We start from the raw sequence: 21,192 nt of genomic DNA, 5'->3' as shown, positions 1-21,192 counted from the left end.
ACCCTCTGACAAAAGTGTTTCACATAAAACAGGTTACAGACTGGGACTCCTGAGGTAATCCTATTTGTTTCATATTAGATTGCACTACAATTCCCAACAGCTGTGTAAACATATTTTACAATAGGAAGGACCTGCCATGGTTCAATAAACATATTAGAAAGTTGTTATGAAAGCTAAGAGAGCTTAATCATACATTTATGGGAATTCAACAAAACAGAACTGAACAAAGCCAAAATGAGCATAACGAAAGGAATGTGAGAAGTTTTCAGTGGATTTGAAAGTAAAGTTCTGATGACCTGGCTGGAAAAAAAAAATCCTAAGAAAATTTGGTCTCACATAAATGGATCAAAATCACCTGTCTAGTTGAGTGACCACACTCTCACTGCAATGGAAGATGAAAGCCAGGAGGCCAAACATATTGAATCTGGTGTCTGAAATTGTTTAACTGAAGAAGGTGGTGTTATGGGGCAGGATGGACCAAGCATTGTTGACCCTGGAATTGGTCACGATTACATGCAGAATGGTAGACTGGGCAGCAGGTATGAAGAACCAGTTTCTCAGCCATAGTGAAATCATAAATGCAGTAGCAACTATGTGATTTATTCAGCAGAATTCATACAGCCAATGTAGACAGCATCCTAGTGGCCTGCAGTGACCATGGGTGGCAGGGATGACCACAGCAAATCAAGGTTTCATGTGTGGATGGCCACAGTAGCTTTACTCAGCAAGGCACAGTGATATGTCGCCTTGTATGGTATGCTTTATCAGATGCCGATGCAACACAGGCAGCCGAACACCAGTCATGCCACTGGCAGTGTCAAACTCGAACAAGCATAGACCCTGGGCCAGGCAGTTGCATAGAGACAAGGCATGCTGCGCCTTTAACATGGTACCCCAGTGAAGGATGCAGTGTCAGTCGCCCTCAGATGTGGGTCTGTGGCAGCAGGGTGTTAGCAAGCAGGGCAAGTGGTGGCAATTCTGGTACGAGTGGACACATGGACATGGACTGTGACCAAGGACTGCTGGGAGGCACCCTTTATCTACATCTACATCTACATCCATACTCCGCAAGCCACCTGAAGGTGTGTGGCGGAGGGTACCTTGAGTACCTCTTTTGGTTCTCCCTTCTAATTCAGTCTTGTATTGTTCGTGGAAGGAACGATTGTCGGTATGCTTCTGTGTGGGCTCTAATCTCTCTGATTTTATCCTCATGGTCTCTTCGCGAGATATACGTAGGAGGGAGCAATATACTGCTTGACTCTTCGGTGAAGGTATGTTCTCAAAACTTTAACAATAGCCCGTACCGAGCGTCTCTCCTGCAGAGTCTTCCACTGGAGTTTATCTATCATCTCCGTAACGCTTTCGTGATTACTAAATGATCCTGTAATGAATCGCACTGCTCTCCGTTGGATCTTCTCTATCTCCTCTATCAACCCTATCTGGTACGGATCCCACACTGCTGAGCAGTATTCAAGCAGTGGGCAAACAAGCGTACTGTAACCTACTTCCTTTGTTTTCGGATTGCATTTCCTTAGGATTCTTCCAATGGATCTCAGTCTGGCATCTGCTTTACCGACGATCAACTTTATATGATCATTCCATTTTAAATCACTCCTAATGCGTACTCCCAGATAATTTATGGAATTAACTGCTTCCAGTTGCTGACCTGCTATTTTGTAGCTAAATGATAAGGGATCTATCTTTCTATGTATTCGCAGCACATTACACTTGTCTACATTGAGATACAATTGCCATTCCCTGCACCATGCGTCAATTCGCTGCAGATCCTCCTGCATTTCAGTACAATTTTCCATTGTTACAACCTCTCGATACACCACAGCATCATCTGCAAAAAGTCTCAGTGAACTTCCGATGTCATCCACAAGGTCATTTATGTATATTGTGAATAGCAATGGTCCTATGACACTCCCCTGCGGCACACCTGAAATCACTTCGGAAGACTTGTCTTCATTGAGAATGACATGCTGCGTTCTGTTATCTAGGAACTCTTCAATCCAATCACACAGTTGGTCTGATAGTCCATATGCTCTTACTTTGTTCATTAAACGACTGTGGGGAACTGTATCAAACGCCTTGCGGAAGTCAAGAAACACAGCATCTACCTGTGAACCCGTGTCTATGGCCCTCTGAGTCTCATGGACGAATAGCGCGAGCTGGGTTTCACACGACTGTCTTTTTTGAAACCCATGCTGATTCCTACAGAGTAGATTTCTAGTCTCCAGAAAAGTCATTATACTAGAACATAATACGTGTTCCAAAATTCTACAACTGATCGACGTTAGAGATATAGGTCTATAGTCCTGCACATCTGTTCGACATCCCTTCTTGAAAACGGGGATGACCTGTGCCCTTTTCCAATCCTTTGGAACACTACGCTCTTCTACAGACCTACGGTACACCGCTGCAAGAAGAGGGGTAAGTTCCTTTCCATACTCTGTGTAAAATCGAACTGGTATCCCATCAGATCCAGCGGCCTTTCCTCTTTTAAGCGATTTTAATTGTTTCTCTATCCCTCTGTCGTCTATTTCGATATGTATCATTTTGTCGTCTGTGCGACAATCTAGAGAAGGAACAAAAGTGCAGTCTTCCTCTGTGAAACAGCTTTGGAAAAAGAAATTTAGTATTTCGGCCTTTAGTCTGTCATCCTCTGTTTCAGTACCATTTTGGTCACAGAGTGTCTGGACATTTTGTTTTGATCCACCTACCGCTTTGACATAAGACCATAATTTCTTAGGATTTTCTGCCAAGTCAGTACATAGAACTTTACTTTCGAGTTCATTGAACGCCTCTCGCATATCCCTCCTCACACTACATTTCCCTTCACATAATTTTTGTTTGTCTGCAAGGCTTTGGCTATGTTTATGGTTGCTGTGAAGTTCCCTTTGCTTCCAAAGCAGTTTTCTAACTTGGTTGTTGTACCACGGTGGCTCTTTTCCATCTCTTACGATTTTGCTTGGCACATACTCATCTGACGCATATTGTACGATGGTTTTGAACTTTGTCCACTGATCCTCAACACTATCTGTACTTGAGACAAAACTTTTGTGTTGAGCTATCAGGTACTCCGTAATCTGCTTTTTGTCACTTTTGCTAAACAGAAAAATCTTCCTACCTTTTTTAATAATTCTATTTACGGCTGAAATCATCGATGCAGTAACCGCTTTATGATCGCTGATTCCCTGTTCTGCGTTAACTGTTTCAAATAGTTTGGGTCTGTTTGTCACCAGAAGGTCTAATATGTTATCGCCATGAGTCAGTTCTCTGTTTAACTGCTCAAGGTAGTTTTCAGATAAAGCACTTTAAAAAGTTTCACTGGATTCTTTGTCCCTGCCACTCGTTATGAACGTTTGAGTCACCGAGTCTATATCCGGCAAATTAAAATCTCCATCCAGAACTATAACATGGTGGGGAAATCTACTCGAAATATTTTCCAAAGTATACTTCAGGTGCTCAGCCACAACAGCTGCTGAGCCAGGGGGCCTATAGAGACATCCAATTACAATGTCTGAGCCTGCTTTAACCATGACCTTCACCAAAATTATTTCACATTTCGGATGTCCGTCAATTTCCTTCGATACTATTGCACTTGTTATCGCTATAAACATGCCTCCCCCTTCGCTGTCCAGCCTGTCTCTGCGGTAAACATTCCAATCTGAGCTTAGGATTTCATTACTGTTTACGTCTGGTTTCAGCCAACTTTCTGTCCCTAGTACTATGTGGGCATTGTGACCGTTTATTAATGAGAGCAGTTCTGGAACCTTTCTATAGACGCTCCTGCAGTTCACTATTAGCACATTAATATTGTTATTCCCTGTTGCATTTTGCCTACTCCTACCTTGCCGCGTCTCAGGAGGCGTCTTGTCGGGCCTAGGGAGGGAATTCTCCAACCTAAAAACCCACATGTGCACTCCACACGTACTCCGATACCCTTGTAGCCGCTTCCGGCGTGCAGTGCACGCCTGACCTATTCAGGGGGACCCTACATTTCTCCACCCGATAGCGGAGGTCGAGAAATTCGCACCCCAGATCTCCGCAGAATCGTCTGAGCCTCTGGTTTAAGCCTTCTACCCTGCTCCAAACCTGAGGACCGCGATCGGTTCTGGGAATGATACTACAAATAGTTAGCTCAGATTCCACCCCGCGAGCGAGGCTTTCCGCCTTCACCAATTCCACCAACCGCCTGTATGAACTGAGGATGACCTCTGAACCCAGACGGCACAAGTCATTGGTGCCGACATGAGCAACAATTTGCAGTCGGGTGCACCCAGTGCTCTCTATCGCCGCCGCCGCCCTTGTGTCAGTTGGTATCAGCCAGCAGCAGGCCCCAGCTGGAAGACACCATTTCAGCTCATGGCAGCATTAGGACTGAGTGCGGCTGTGACGTTCACCTGCTTTAGTTCTTCATTGACTGTCCTCAGTGTCAACGTACAGCGTTGCTACACTGGCTGAAAAATGGGGGGTGGAAGTTCAATACTGACTACTTTAAATGATGTAGCCGACAGGTGCACATTTGCATTTCACAGTTCACAACCTCCCAATTATACACAGTTATATGGCCAGTGCACTATTGTTTAACTTTCGATAAGTCTCATCAATAGGTTGCAAGCAAACAGCAACATACTGCTACAATAGTTTACTGTTGAACATCTACAAACACTAAAAACCTAACCGCATAGTTCTTGCCACATAATATGGTACGTATTGAACAGACACTGCCATTGTTTTAGCACGCAGCCTATTACACTTATTTCAGTTAAGTGGATGCATTGTTGTTAATCTAACCAATATGAGTTTCTTGTCTGAAACTTGGCCATGGACTGTCTCTCCCCGGACCAAAAATCGGGCCCTTATATATCGTCATAATAATAGGCACCGAAACTACACATTGTTTGATGTTTAATCTACAGAACTTACAATTAAAACTTAACTCATTAAATTAACTAAATACATCGAAAAATTGCGTCTTTTACAGTTTCTTCTGCTACAAGAGTTAGGCCGAATTATTTGTTTAAATGATGAATATAACAGATATTGTTATGCAAACAATACATTTGACAAAACTAATAGTTTTGCTTCATCACACGGCCCATAGACCAGCAGCTAGTGGAGGAAGTGGCTACTTGTAGCATAGAGTGGATGACCGACAGCGCATCAATGGCTTTTGTGTGCTATTTCTTGCTGAAGGCAGTGGTTGAGGACAGATACCGTTGGGTCTTGATGGCCAGCATTTATAGTGGTCAGTACTGCAAGTAGAGCTCACATTAGATTTATTAGGGAAAGGTGATGCTTCCCATCATTGTTGTGCTATCTTCAGTGCCGGAACAGAGGCTTTCATCATGCCAGTTCATCACCTTTTTCGGCTCTGGTAGCAGAATGTGGTATACAACCTGCTGGCTCGCCTCACTGAGCTGAGTTAGGAAGGTGGTGGTTTAACAGTTGTAATACTTTTCAATCACTGCACAAAACCTTAAAATGGTGGACATTGAGATAAGTTATCTCAGTATAGAAAATCCACCGACAGAGGAAAGAAACTGAATCTGAAGAGATAACTGTATGATATCATAAATATATTAAGTAAACAAACTTTCTCCCTTCACATCAGCAATTTATTGCAGGTTGCTCAAGCATGCAGGATTTTAAGAGATTGGAAAAAAATCATTCCATATTTCAAAACTATTAGTCAGACAGATGCATATAATTTTAGGCCTTTATTGGTGATGGCAATCTTTTGTACAGTTATGGAATGTGTTTAATGCACGTTTATGGATAACAAAAATCTCCTCAAAGGAGTCAACATGGAATCTGCAAACAGAAATCTTGTGATAAACAAATAGCTCTGTTCACTCGTGTATCCAGAAAACCATAGACATTGGTGCCCAGGATGGTGCCATGTTCCTTGACTTCCAGAATGAATTTAATATAGTTCTACTCTGTCAGTATGCGCAGAAAATAAGTGCTTAAGGAATATTGGACAGGTTTTGTGACTGGATTCAGAACTTTTTAAAGGTCATATGCACGTGGCTAGAAATACATTACAAAGGCACACCAACTTGAAGGTGGAGATAAAAGTTCTTTGACAGTGTACACTTCAGTGATTGAGAACATTTCATGCAAGTGGGAAAGTTCAATCTGTACTAATGGTTTAGCACTACACTTAGGCGGGCAATCAGCTGGAGCAGTAGTCACCATCATATAGTAGCCACATACCCTTTGCACCACCAAAGGCACATCTTCCAAAAGTGGATGCAGGGTCACTTGCAGGAACTGCAGATATACCTCACCTGTGAGACGTTGTGGAAGGATGACTGGTCCCAAAGGCAATTGCCAATAACCCATGCCCACACGATGAGGCTGAACTGGTGCTGATATTTCACTGCCACAATATGATGGGGATTTTCTGTAGCTCACAGGTGAGAGATGTATAGATTGACAATACTTCCCCTATAAATGTTGCCTCATCTGGGAATAGGATGGAAGACAGAAATCTCAACACCATGGCGGCCTGTGTGACGAACCAGCAACAGACCATTGACACAGAGGCAAGAAATAATGTCTGCATGCATTGTAATTGGTATGGATAGTGGCAGTTGTTGTGGGGAATGTTCCATATATATATATATATATATATATATATATATATATATATATATATATATATATATATATATATATATATATATATATATGAGCTCTATATAATGGAAGGAAACATTCCACGTGGGAAAAATTATATAATATAATATATAATATAATATATAATATATAATAATATATAATATAATATATAATATATATGAGGTCTTGTGGATAAAGCAGAAGCTTCATGGGGGGATTTTGTAGATAATACTGTTGTTTATAGGAAAGATGCAGTGCTAGAAAATGATAATGAAATAGTTCCTGCGTGGGACTAGCAATTTGGTCCAGCAGCTGACCATGAATGTAAATAAATGTAACATCTGCATAATTAGATAGAAGGACCAATTACAATGTTGGCCCTAATTCGCTGGCAACAGTAACAAGTAAGGGAATTGTAACGATCTTTAAACATTGCTACTTAACTTGCTTTGGCCTGTGGATGCTGTGAATAATGAGAATATCACGAAAATTTGAAGCTTGGCAAATTATTTATTGACATCAGCTGATCAACAGAACTGACATAAGTGCAAAACAACTGACTAAACTGAGCTAAGCCGAACTGAACTGCACTGACTCCAGAAGTAAACAAAACTTGACTGACTGACTGTCTGCGCAGCCTTGCTGTGTCGCTTTAAATACAGTTTTAACAATTGCTACCATTGTTAATTCATTACAAACTGCAACTTACAATTAAAAACAATTTCATCTAAACTAACTGCTGTTACATTTGTACAGGTTATAAAATGTAATGTCAGATAATGTAATATTTTTATCATCATCTTGGTTTTATGTGTGAAAATTAATTCACAATCTGATTTCAACAATTATTTTGATTTTACTTTAATTTCATAATTAGTGACTGTATGGATTTTGTTTGAAGTATACACATCGTGCTTCACCAGATTACATAAATTAAATACAAACGTTTTCTCAAATACTGGAATTTCGTAAATGTGGGTAGTGTAACTAACAAGAGGTAAATATCTGTGTAATTTACAAGCATCTTTAATTACAATGAATTACATAAAAATGAATAACAAATGAAATTAGATCATTGGATAAAGATTGTTATTTTCATTTGAATCGTAATGAGGTTTTTATGTTAGCGTCTTTACAAATTGCAGTTATGGTAATTAGAGGCGTACATGCTAACATTTCCACAGCCTCTTAATATTTATTGCTAAACATTTATTACTACCATTTCATGATCTCTGATATTTAATTTGGCATATGTAAATATTTTTGTTAATGACAACAATCTATTAACAATCACGAGAATGTATGTCATTCCAGAATATTTTATATGTATTTACAAAGAAGAACAGGTTTTTGGGCAAACTGAACTGAACAATACCTATAAAAATACACACAAAAGGCCCTAGGAAGCACTGATTCATATGATAAATACATGGATGCATATAAAAAAGGTGGTATTGGACAGTTCATAATGATCTTTGGAGAGGCTGTTGCATAATAGAACATCCATCTGGAGCTATCTAAGCGAAATGATCACTTAAAACTAGTGCTATTAAAAGCAGATGCCAGCTCAAAACATGCACTGGAAGAATTATAAAGAAATGTAACTGATCCACAAAAGGCATGACATAAAAAAAAAAAACTAGTTTGACTGCTTCTTGATTATTATTGGTCAGTCTGGGGCACTTATCAGGTAGGATTCATGGAGGAGCTAGAGAAGATCCAAAGATGAGAGATGCATTTTTTCACAGGTTCATTTCATAAACAAGGAAATGTTATGTAGATGCTCATCAAACTTGAACAAATTTGCTGCAACAAAGGCATTTTGCACCAAAAGAGGACTCCTGTTAAAATTCCAAGAATATTCATTCCAAGAAGATTCATGCAAGGTATTAACTGCTTTCATTAACAAATGGAACCGGGTAGTAGGAAAGTGACAAAGATGATACAAAATTCAGGTGTGTACATTTGGATGCAGATGTTGCTAAACCAGTGGAATGGTGACATCAAATGGACATCTCTGAGCAAGTAAATGACCTTATAATATATAGACAGCTTCATAATAATTTTCCCTCACTTTACCAAGACACATCAGAATATATAAGGGTGCAAAAAAGGGCAGCTCGTTTCGTATTATCACGTAATAGGGGAGAGAGTGTGGCAGATATGATACGCGAGTTGGGATGGAAGCCATTAAAGCAAAGACGTTTTTTGTCGCGGTGAGATCTATTCACGAAATATCAGTCACCAACTTTCTCTTCCGAATGCAAAAATATTTTGTTGAGCCCAACCTACATAGGTAGGAATGATCATCAAAATAAAATAAGAGAAATCAGAGCTCGAACAGAAAGGTTTAGGTGTTCGTTTTTCCCGCGCACTTTTCGGGAGTGGAATGGTAGAGAGATAGTATGATTGTGGTTCAATGAACCCTCTGCTAAGCACTTAAATGTGAATTGCAGAGTAGTCATGTAGATGTAGATATAAAATATTATTGGGAGTGTAATCTTACACATTTAATGCACTACATTTATGTTGATAGAAAACTGAGTCAAAATCGGTTTTACGTAGTTTTAAAATTAAAGCATACAAAAGTTACTGGTATTGCTTTTATTTGACTGAAATAAGATAAATAAAGTAATTAAAAACATAAAAGAGAAATAAGTGATATTTACACCATGGGAATTTCTTTGACGTATTAGACTGGTTATGGAGAACATGTGACATTTTTATGGATTTACCCTATATGTAAAATCATTGTGTGCCATTAAAATAGGAGTTCTGATTTCATTAAAAAATTGTTTTATCCTCTTTTCACCAATTAGAGAGTCATTTTCAGATGAGTGTTACTTTTCACAATAGAATAGTAAAATTAGAAGAAACTGCAGTTGAAGAAAAAGGCAGTGTACCATATTTTCACTGAGAGAAGCACCATCTGCACTGAAACTGATGTGGTTACCTTGTGAGCCCCTTTGTGTGCAAGTTTTATTTGAAAATGTTTGTCATAGGATATATATGAAATGGAGTTTATTGTTAATAGATAGTCTTATTACTCACTTCTACTGAACATTATTTTCCTGTTAAATACGGATAATTGCTTATCAGTTGCATTTAAGCCTGTTTGCGAAAAAAAATCTTTAAATAAATATTTTAACAACTGAAAGCCATTTTTATGTTTGCATTAGGAAATGGTGTTTAAGGAGCCGAGTAAAACACCATTGAAACTTGTTATGGATCCCAGAGGTCAGGTGCAAGATTTGGCAAGTCTGAGACAACAAGGTTACAACATTGAAACTGGAGCTCTTAGTCCGGACATTTGCCTTGATCTTGTGCGAGATCTCAATGCAACGAAAGGGAAAGGTAACAACCAGCACATTAATATAACACTTTATTCAGCCACAGATTGTGTTCCATAAATCCCATCATAAAGGAGAGCCTTTAGGGATGTGTAATGAGCCAATTTATAATCATATTAACAGGTAGAAGCAGCCACTGCAGGATATTTCTGCAAAGTTTGAATGCAACAGGTTACGACTATCATTACTCTACTCACACCAATAATTACAAGAATTAATTAATTATATATTATTATAATTAGGTATAAGTATATTAGGAGAAAATTAACCACTTTGAAAGAAACTCATTTTAGACAACTCAAATGCTGTTTTTATCTTATATTTCCATCAAATCATTTGTGGAACATTGTATGGAACACTATCAAGTGGCTGTATAAAGGCAGAGACGAGATCTGTTTAATGTTAACATTGGAATGACGCAGAATTGTTGCCCCTAAGCTCAAATATTCTGATAAATAGTAGAAGGAACTGCCAGTAAAGCATTATACTAATTTGTTTTTTAGTGCCTGGGGATTTTGAATTTCCTACCAAAACTCTAGTGGGCAACCTACTGCAGAATTTTGCACCACAATATTAAACACCATTTTGAGCCTTTGATAGGCCTACAATATGGGGTGTAATGCAGATGCTCTGATTAACTTCTTAAGGGGCCTAAATGGTGTCTTGAGGGACAGATTGAGAAGAGGCACCCATGTCCAGAAATTTCATCTAACAATGGTACAGAGTGTTGAAGTTATAAGGGAAACATCTATATTAGGCCACCCCTTCAGCAGGAAATACGATTTGTAATGATAACAGACCGCAGGCCAAACTCCACGCAATGGACCTGAGAGTATTATCAATGTTAGAGTGCATCCACACCTGCCACAACAACACTGTAGAGACTGTTAAGCACAGTGAAGGCAGAGTCTTACATCACACTTTTGTTGCTGAAGGAGTGGTTTGGTGGCATAAATTTTCCCCTGTAACTTCAGTGGTCTCTAGCAGCATTGGATGATGTATCCAGGCATGGATACCTAGTCTCAATTTGTTTCCCAAGAGACCAGATACAACCCCTAAAAATTTATTAATAAAATTTTGTTACATCCTGTATATGGGAATTATTATATGGGAATTATTTGCAACTGTAGAATTATGGTTTCGTATTGCACAGTTGTCCTAAATTCATTCTTGCTTCAAAAATTAATATTAGCCATTTTCTTTTGAAATTAACATTAAAGAATAGCTTTCTTTGCTCTTATCATTACCTAGATTCATACCAGTTTCAAGCATGTATTACTTTCATTCACAAAGGCATTCAGTAATGTGTTTTACCAGGTGTAGAAGTATGAAACCAGAATTTGGTTGCAATAATTACATATCTCTTGTTTGAAACTGATAAACAATATTTTGTTCAAAATAATCTCCATTGCTATTTATACATTTCTTCCATCTCTCCGGAAGGCTATGAATGCCACGCCAAAAAACAATTCTTCTTTTGAAGTGAACCAGTCAGCGAGCCATTCTTGTACATTTTCATATGAATTGAAGCATTGTTCAGTGAGAGCATGTCCCAGTGATGCAAATAGATTATAATCAGACAGAGCCAATTCTGCAGAATAAGCCAAATGCCCTAGTATTCCTGAACTGGGCACCTCGATCATTTCCCTAACCCATTTTGCTGTGTTTGATGGGGCGTTATCATGGAGCAATATGACTTTTTGTTGTCTTTTTCCATATTCTGGACATTTTTTACATAATGCTCAATTGAAATCAATCATTTGCTGTTGGTAGTGATCAATGTTAACTGTTTCACCAGGTTTTAGCAGGTCATAACAGACGACACCCTTTTGATTCCACCACACACAGAGCATTGTCTTCTTTACAAAGCAGTTTGGTCTTGCATTAGATGTTGATGCTTTGCCTGGATTCACCCATGATTTATGATGCTTAGGATTCTCAAAATACAACCTTTTTCATCACCTGTTACTATTCAATGGAGAAACAACTTTCTTTTGTATCAGGTGAGCAGCATTTCACAAGTGGTCTTTTGAGTTGCTTGCTGTCTTTCATTCACTTCATGCGGAACCCATTTTTCCACTTTCTGCACCTTTCCCATAGCTCTCAACTGAAGAGAAATGGCTTTCTGTATCACATTCAATTGTTCCGCAAGTTCCTGTTGAGTTTGAGTATCGTCTTCATCCAATAATGCCTGCAATTCGTTGTCTTCGAACTTTTTTGGTGGTTTCCCAGCACTTGTCATTTCTCACATCAAAATCACCACTTTTGAGTTTTTTGAACCACTAAAAACACTGTGTTTTCCAAAGAGTATGTTCACTGAAAGCTTCAACAAGCATTTGATGTAATTGTGCAGCAGTTTTCTTCAAATTACAACATAGAACCAATGCTGTCCACAAATCATAGTTTGAAGGCACAAACTCGACATGTTTACGGGTTTGAAATAGATACCGAATAATGGAACTTAGATTACTGTGTGTTGACATTCATTGTCAGCCATTACAGGATGCAGATGGTGCTGCAGACGTGGTCTCATGGGCCCTACACTGACAGCTAGCACCCTCTATAGGGAAATTCTGGTTTTATACTTTTACACCTGGTATGCTTACGTATTAGGGAAACTTTGCAATTTGTATTAAAAGCTTGAAACTGAATTGGCAATAGTTTGGGTTAATACAGAGAGCCAATAGCTCTTCAATGTGAATTGCCAAAAGCCAGAATTAATGGCAGCTCCATGTTTGCTGTGAGCTGTAGCTTTGGTGTCTTGGAGAACTGCACTGCATTATGTCTATGAAGTATCTTTGGCTATCCACAGTCAGTGGTATGGTATACATTGAGTTCTTCAAAGAAAGTGTTTGGCGACCAAGGTTACTTAATAATTATCTTGAAGAGGGCTTGTAGAAGTAGGTATGAGAACTGTTAAAGAATAGCTTAGACTTCTTTTGCTTGCTAACTGCTGACTAGAGTAATATATTGGAAAATATGAAGAAAAATTGAGGAGGCACTACATAAAATTAGATTGCGATCAGATTAGGACATGAGAGCAGTGATTCTGACTATGTATGGCAAAATAGAAGGAAGAACAGAGAGTCACCGCTGTTTAAATTTTAAATTTGAGAAGCCATAAAGAGAACTGAAAACTATTTCTGAAAAGGATGCACTGAAACAATGATGAACTAATAAAATAATTTCCGAAACTGTGAGTTTTGAATACAGCAGTATACAGAAGCAAAAAATAACTGCAGGAAAACCATAGTAGAAAGAACTGGAAGTACTGGAGAGATGTAGTGTAACAGAGGGTCCCAAAAAATTTGTGGTTGGGTGTGGTAGATGTGCAGATAAGAAAATACCAGCGCAAGATCAGAACAGATAGATAATGGCATTAAAACAAGTCAAATGACACTTGATTTAAAAATGTGAGAAGAATACAGAAGAAACAAGCAGTAAAAAAAGGGATGCTAGCAACAGCTTGAACTGTAAGTCAATAAAAAAATATAAAATGATATTACCAAAATTATGAAGACGTACTACACACAAATGTGAACATTATTAACATTTTGATCAGTCCAGGGTTAAGCCTTAGATGGGCCACATTGCACTTTGTACAGCTGAAAAATCGCACAGACATCTGAGTGATGTTAATGAATGAACTTGGATGTCCTGCATATTTGATGGCATAAACCTCAATGTATAGTTGAAAAGTTATTTGTTACCAAAAGTTTTATCGTGAGGCCAGACATAATCTCCCCAGTCCTTATAGGTCTTTTTAGAACAAAATGTAGAAGTTTTGTCAAACATTGTTAAGAAAAGGGAAAAAAGAAAGAATCCTCTCTTCAGCATCAACGCAATTACTTGAAAAATTGGTATGTGTTCTGGCTGTAAGAAGAGTACATGAAAAATTACAAAAACTAATTTTATGCCACACAAACAACTAACTTGGATTTGGCTGTTATTATAATAGTGTTAAGTTGGCTGTAGACGTCATAAAAGCTAACCGTCAAAGTAACAATATTATAATAATATTTCCTTCTCATAATATTGTTACATTCCATCCTGGATTAACCATCAGAGTAAGTAATATAATGAACTGCTGTCTTTCAAGACCTAGAAAAAAACAATCTTTGACAGACTGGTATAGAAAATCACAGCAGAAAGTACTCTCATAAATCACATTCCTTTATTCATCTTATACCTTGTTTACAAATTGTATCCTTGGTAGGGTTCACAGGATTGTGTGTGTGTGTGTGTGTGTGTGTGTGTGTGCGCGCACAAATGTGCTCATGCATGTGTGCAGGCAATAGTGGGGGGGGGGGGGGAGGAGGATTTAATTAACGACAGATGTTTTTACATTTGTAACCATGCGACATCAAATGTCCAATATTTGTAAAATAATTATTTTTCGTTTCTTTTTGAGGTGTCCTTGTCTTCGTACACATTTGTCTTTGTGGATTTGTTCCTCATGTACCCACCCATTTTCGATATGATACTCAACTGTCCTATTTTGTTCTTAGCTGTATCAAATGACACTTATATGCAGTTTTTGTCATTGCATTCAACATAAGCAGCTCAAATTTGAGCTTACTATTTCCATATTTTTTGTACTGCACCCCCCCCCCCCCCCCAGTCCTTCTTTTATCCAACTATTCCAAACAGTTTTTCTCTGGTTCTAATTGCATTAAGCTACAACATCAAATAACTTAGCAAATTTCAAGTGTTATAATACTCCTCTGTGACATTGCAGGTGCTGAGCTCTTTGCAAAGCGACGAAAGAAGTCTGAAAAATGGGTGGTTGATGAAACTACTGTGAAGAAGTCCAGCACAAGCAGCACAGTTACTGATTATATTTCTTCATCAAGCACTCTGCAACGCCAGAGTAGCATTGGGACTCCTAGTCAGCTGCCACCAATTGTTCCATCATATTTAGATACATCACGTGTGCAACATGCACAAAAACTGAATGAGATACAGGTAACCAAAGCATCAGAGGTCCACATCAAAGGATTTACTTGAAGTGCAGTGTGCACACTTTTCCTTAGTCTGTTTCAGTAGGGTTTGGGAGGGTAAAAGGAAGGAAATTGTGTGCCATTCATATTCTGCCACCAGGTGATTGATGTTGAGAATGGGGTATTCTCAATCTTCCTCAATCAAAACAGGTACAAGATAAATGAGATTTTCATTTTGTGCTTTGTAACACGCATTTACAAACTTTAAACAGTGACACAAAAGTAACAAGCAGTGAACCAGGAATTGCTTCATTATTCGTACTAGAATGATGTAACGTGTTACTGTTTAATTGCTTAGATTGGTAACATACTTTCAAGAAACACAACAGACTCAAAGGCTTCAAACTGTTGTTGACTGAAATAAGAAAACTGAGAGGTCAATTAAAATAATGTGCATACTGTACTAATACATGGGACAGTAAAAAAACTCAGCAATATGGCTGTGATGCTCATGAAAAATTAATGTGGTGTTAAGTGGTACAAGGCAACTGGTCTTATCAGTCGGCAGACAGTGAATTTTCACGTGTTATGGGAAAAAAAAGATATGTCAGCATCTGACAAAGGAGAAGTCATGAGGAAGAAGTAGATAGGGAGAGATAGAGAACGAGAGTTATGTTTGATGAATATGCATACTGTAGGAGAATATTTATAAGGGGCTTCACCTAGATTTTGTAATGTGACATGTTACTTTGTAAATTTATGTATCCCTTATTCTGTATATGTATGTTAGTAACCACAGATTTTTGCTTACTCCAGGAAAATTTGTCTCAATTCCAAAAACATCACCCATACACTGTAAAGAAATTGTGAAGATTTTCTGGTAAATGGCTTGCTAGTGTTACTTTACAATAGTTATTAAATTGATGGTTCACTGTTTACTAAAATGATTGTTCCAAGTTTGAGACTCAGTATCAGTGGCATAAAACTTTTGAACCTAATGTTGGGTGAATTTTTATAACAATAAGGACTAGTTTGCAGTCCAAAACATCATCTGTTTTGGAGATTTGCTGCTTATTTTTTAAAAAAGGGTACTAAGTTAGGCATGAAGTATTCAATTTTACTAGTGTGATACTAAAACATTGCCATAATTTGGCCACTGGTTTTAATTGATGTTGACAGTGTAGATGTAGCATTGCAAGAATCTTTACAGATTTCTGCTTCCAGTCTTCATTTTCAGTAACTGCTTGAAGCAGTTTCATCTTTGTTTTGAGTGAAGAAGCAATTTTTTCTGTCCCATTTTGCCTGTTATTATGTGCAGAAAAATAACAAGCTGAAATTAGAAAGGAAATCTGATGTCAATACACTATTCACTACCTTTCACACATCGTTCACCGTATTTGAAAACTGACTAAAGTGTTTGTCAATGGCAGCAGCCGAGGATAACTGATAACATAGCAACATAGTAGCCATTGCTTATTTTGGTCTAATAAAAAACAAAGGTCAATGAAGTTAGGCAAACATGTTACTCTTCACTACTTGTTCTCCCAAGGGACAAAATCTTTCTGCATTAAACAGATTTCATTGTGCTTTAAAAGAAACAAATGCATGCAATGTATGAGTATTTTTTCCAGGCCTACAGTATTATTTTGTGTTAACTGATTTTTCATGTTGAGCATTCTCATGTTTCACTGTATATAGAGAATGGGCCACTCAACAGAGATACAGGATTTTGGGTCAGTAGAGGTGGCAGTAGTGCTGATATTTCTTACTCTCCTGTCCGCCAAGTACCTGCACTTCTCAAGCCAGCAGCAATATAAATTGACTAAGTAAACCAGTTTGCTATAATCAAGACCTTATATCTGAGACCATTGTAACCAGTAGAGAGTATACTGAATAACCAAAAAAGTCAAAGTTGTATCACCCCCTCCCACAATTTGTTGTTGTCACTACTATTGCCAATGGTAAGGTCTCTTTTTTTCAAAAATACAAGAGTAAGATTTACAATAAACTTTTTACTTATCTTCTTTCTCGTAGTTGGCTCCAGTTCTTCATGTCTAGGGGCTGATTCTTGAAGATGAAATTTTTGACATTTTAGGCTCTCACGGTTCTAGTTGACATAATTAACTTTGTAGAATGCTTGCACTGTATTTTTGTTTTCACAATAATTTATTGTCTCACATTTTATTGTATCACACTGTCTTTTGAATTTGTGTTCTTCCAACATACAAAAACACAATCGATCACATCAGAGGCATGCCCACTACTCCTTCACACTGTGGTAATAACAATATTCCAAAGGGTTTAAAAATTTTCTTGACAAATGAATTTCTATTAATTTATAAATGAATCCAGAAATAAATGTAATAAATAGCGCCAAATTGTGTAAATAATAATAGAAATTTTAAGTGTGCTAAATATTTCGTAATCTTCATGTTTCTAAAAAAATAATTTTAACTGTACATCCAGAGCTAGTACATATTGATTGTGACAGCAAAAATAAAGTAATTTCTTTTTATAGATTTTATCTTGAAATATAGCATCTCGTCTACAAAATCATATGAATTTTTTTTTGAAAAACAGCTGAGATAATATTAACCTGTTCAAAATTCTAAAATATTTCTGGTGTCGAATACTTCTGTCCAGGTAAAGCAATGCTAGGGGAGGATGTCCCTTTACAAGAGACAGTAATGAAAATTGTAAATATTGATTTTTTTCATGTCTTCTTTTCAACTATAAAAGTGTGTGTGAGACTTGTTTTACCAACAGGAGCGGTTTACTCTACCAAGGCTTCGCCTTGTGAAATCTCCATGGGAAGCTGCTCTGGAGACTGGTTCCGTGGATGCAGCTTTCCAGGAACTCAAACCACTGCAGTCATGGAGCTTTTCTAGTGCTCCAACACCAGCTGCCCCTGAGCCAGCTCTGAGTTCAACATTTGACAGCTACAAATCAACAACACCACAACCTGTATCAGCTGAACCAGTATTTACTCCTCTTACACCCTCTACTGGTGTCAGTCAGCCTCCAAGCCAAAGAGTTTCTGGTCATGAAAAGGACTTTCTGTACAAACCTAAGGCACCAAGAGGATGGAGCGGTGCACAACACTCACAGCAAAGTTATGGTAATCACATGAAAGATTTATTTGGAGAGCTTTTATTTAATTATTTTAAATATTGCATTTTGTCCAGTAAAGCTTTAATCATGTATTTGTTACTCTGGTAAATGTATGTTGATTTTACTAATGATGATACACTCGTATAGCTGCATGACTGTAATATCTTTGATGCATGTGTTTTTATATTAGTTTTCCTTCATCACCAGCTAATTGTAGTATGATGTTCATAATCACTGAAACACAAATCATAGCTAAAACAGCCAGTAAATACCCTAGAATACAGAACATACTTTGTAAAGGCAATTTGTGGAAAGCAACACCAGTTAACAAAAACCTATTTAAATATAGAAACGTATCAGTGCTAATTTAATTTATCTTGTATTTCAATAATTTCATTTATTCTACTTTTTTGTATTTATTTTCTTGATTATTGAGCTCTTTACTACTATCTTTCCTTAAAATAACAAGACCGAAGTACTTGTAGAACTCGTTTTAAGTTAGTTCAATTTACTACCAATTGTATGAAAGATCTTAGTTGGGGATAGTGATATTTTGGATTGTTTTAATGCAGAAATTTCATTGTTAATGCATGTGAAATGCATTAATTTTGTAAACCCTGTCAACTTGCATTGTTGTGGGGATGAAGGCTTTTTGTCTGTTGAAGTGTACATGTCCTAACATAGTTACAGATTTGTAGCTCTCTTTTTTCCACATTTCCGTTTTTTATCTCTTCCCTCCTTTTTTTCCATACTCCCTTTCTTGGTCCAATACATATTAGAATGCTACTGTATAAACCTTTGTGGCAGTTTGAATAAACATACAATTAAGTAATCATTAACTACAGAGCTTATACTTAAATGTACGACTTGAGATTCAATATGTTGTGCAAAACAGACATTTTCCAGTATGTTGTCAGCTCGTGTTACAAACCAGTTTAATTTAAGAACAAGGCAGAAACAATTTTCTTCTTGAGACTTTGATTTTAATAATATCCATAGGTGATGTAGCGAATCATGCTACAAATCAGAAATACCTTAAGCATTGGTTGGTAGGAGATTTTCCTTATTGCCATATTAGAAAGGCATTCTTTTCCATAAAAGTGGAAAGGGGCAAGTTTGTTTCTTATGTTTCATTTCTTCTGCATTTATAGAAAGATCTCTGTAATTTACCTTGCAGTATATTAGTTTATATTTATGAGGATCAAGAAACAAATGTAACCATGGATAACAGAACTAACAGGAAAGTGAACATGAAGGAGTATCTTGTGTGGGACAACATTTTGTAACAAAGAAGAAGACATAGAACATAGGTTTCATATAGGAGAACAGAAGAACCTATAGGTGTGTGGATGAGGAAGAGAAAAAAATTATCATCTGATTCTCTCCCCCCATGAACCATGGACCTTGCCGTTGGTGGGAAGGCTTGCGTGCCTCAGCGATGCAGATGGCCGTACCGTAGGTGCAACCACAACGGAGGGGTATCTGTTGAGAGGCCAGGCAAACATGTGGTTCATGAAGAGGGGCAGCGGCCTTTTCAGTAGTTGCAGGGGCAACAGTCTCGATGATTGACTGATCTGGCCTTGTAACATTAACCAAATCGGCCTTGCTGTGCTGGTACTGCGAACGGCTGAAAGCAAGGGGAAACTACAGCTGTAATGTTCCCCAAGGGCATACAGCTTTGCTGTATGATTAAATGACGATGGCGTCCTCTTGGGTAAAATATTCCGAAGATAAAATAGTCCCCCATTCGGATCTCCGGGCGGGGACTACTCAAGAGGACGTCATTATCAGGAGAAAGAAAACTGGCCTTCTATGGATTGGAGTGTGGAATGTCAGATCCCTTAATCTGGCAGGAAGGTTAGAAAATTTAAAAAGGGAAATGGATAGGTTAAAGTTAGATATAGTGGGAATTAGTGAAGTTCGGTGGCAGGAGGAGCAAGACTTTTGGACAGGTGAATACAGGGTTATAAATACAAAATCAAATAGGGGTAGTGCAGGAGTAGGTTTAATAATGAATAAAAAAATAGGAGTGCGGGTAAGCTACTACAAACAGGATAGTGAAAACATTATTGTGGCCAAGATAGACACAAAGCCCATTCCTACTACAGTAGTAAAAGTTTATATGCCAACTAGCTCTGCAGATGATGAAGAAATTGATGAAATGTATGATGAGATAAAAGAAATTATTCAGGTAGTGAAGGGAGATGAAAATTTAATAGTCATGGGTGACTGGAATTCGAGAGTAGGAAAAGGGAGAGAAGGAAACATAGTAGTTGAATATGGATTGGGGGGAAGAAATGAAAGAGGAAGCCGTCTGGTAGAATTTTGCACAGGGCATAACTTAATCATAGCTAAAACTCGGTTCAAGAATCATAAAAGAAGGTTGTATACATGGAAGAATCCTGGATATACTAAAAGGTATCAGATAGATTATATAATGGTAAGACAGAGATTTAGGAACCAGGTTTTAAATTGTAAGACATTTCCAGGGGCAGATGTGGACTCTGACCACAATCTATTGGTTATGAGCTGTAGATTAAAACTGAAGAAACTACAAAAAGGTGCTAATTTAAGGAGATGGGACCTTGATAAACTGACTAACCCAGAGGTTGTAGAGAGTTTCAGGGAGAGCATAAGGGAACAATTGACAGGAATGGGGGAAAGAAATACAGTAGAAGAAGAATGGGTAGCTCTGAGGGATGAAGTAGTGAAGGCAACAGACGATCAAGTAGGCAAAAAGACGAGGGCTAATAGAAATCCTTGGGTAACAGAAGAAATATTGAATTTAATTGATGAAAGGAGAAAATATAAAAATGCAGTAAATGAAGCAGGCAAAAAGGAATACAAACGTCTCAAAAATGAGATCGACAGGAAGTGCAAAAGTGCTAAGCAGGGATGGCTAGAGGACAAATGTAAGGATGTAGAGGCTTATTTCACTAGGGGTAAGATAGATACTGCCTACAGGAAAATCAAAGAGACCTTTGGAGAGAAGAGAACCACTTGTATGAATATCAAGAGCTCAGATGGAAACCCAGTTCTAAGCAAAGATTGGAAGGCAGAAAGGTGGAAGGAGTATATAGAGGGTTTATACAAGGGCGATGTACTTGAGGACAATATTATGGAAGTGGAAGAGGATGTAGATGAAGATGAAATGG

At 37.9% G+C, this 21,192-nt stretch overlaps 1 protein-coding gene across 11 annotated transcripts in view; it reads left to right on the top strand.

The window, feature by feature from the left end:
• LOC124804602 (serine-rich adhesin for platelets) overlaps positions 1-21,192 on the top strand; it is a 416,342-nt gene that overhangs the window by 370,183 nt on the left and 24,967 nt on the right. For all 11 annotated transcript variants that reach the window (XM_047265247.1, XM_047265086.1, XM_047265481.1 and 8 more), the window contains 3 exons: positions 9,816-9,990; positions 14,725-14,951; positions 17,693-18,044. In XM_047265247.1, coding sequence (XP_047121203.1) covers positions 9,816-9,990; positions 14,725-14,951; positions 17,693-18,044 — 754 coding nt within the window. The remainder of the gene's footprint in view (positions 1-9,815; positions 9,991-14,724; positions 14,952-17,692; positions 18,045-21,192) is intronic.

Source organism: Schistocerca piceifrons, chromosome 1, assembly GCF_021461385.2.
Source record: "Schistocerca piceifrons isolate TAMUIC-IGC-003096 chromosome 1, iqSchPice1.1, whole genome shotgun sequence".
Taxonomy (NCBI): domain Eukaryota; kingdom Metazoa; phylum Arthropoda; class Insecta; order Orthoptera; family Acrididae; genus Schistocerca; species Schistocerca piceifrons.
This window is presented reverse-complemented; position numbering and strand designations above follow the sequence as displayed.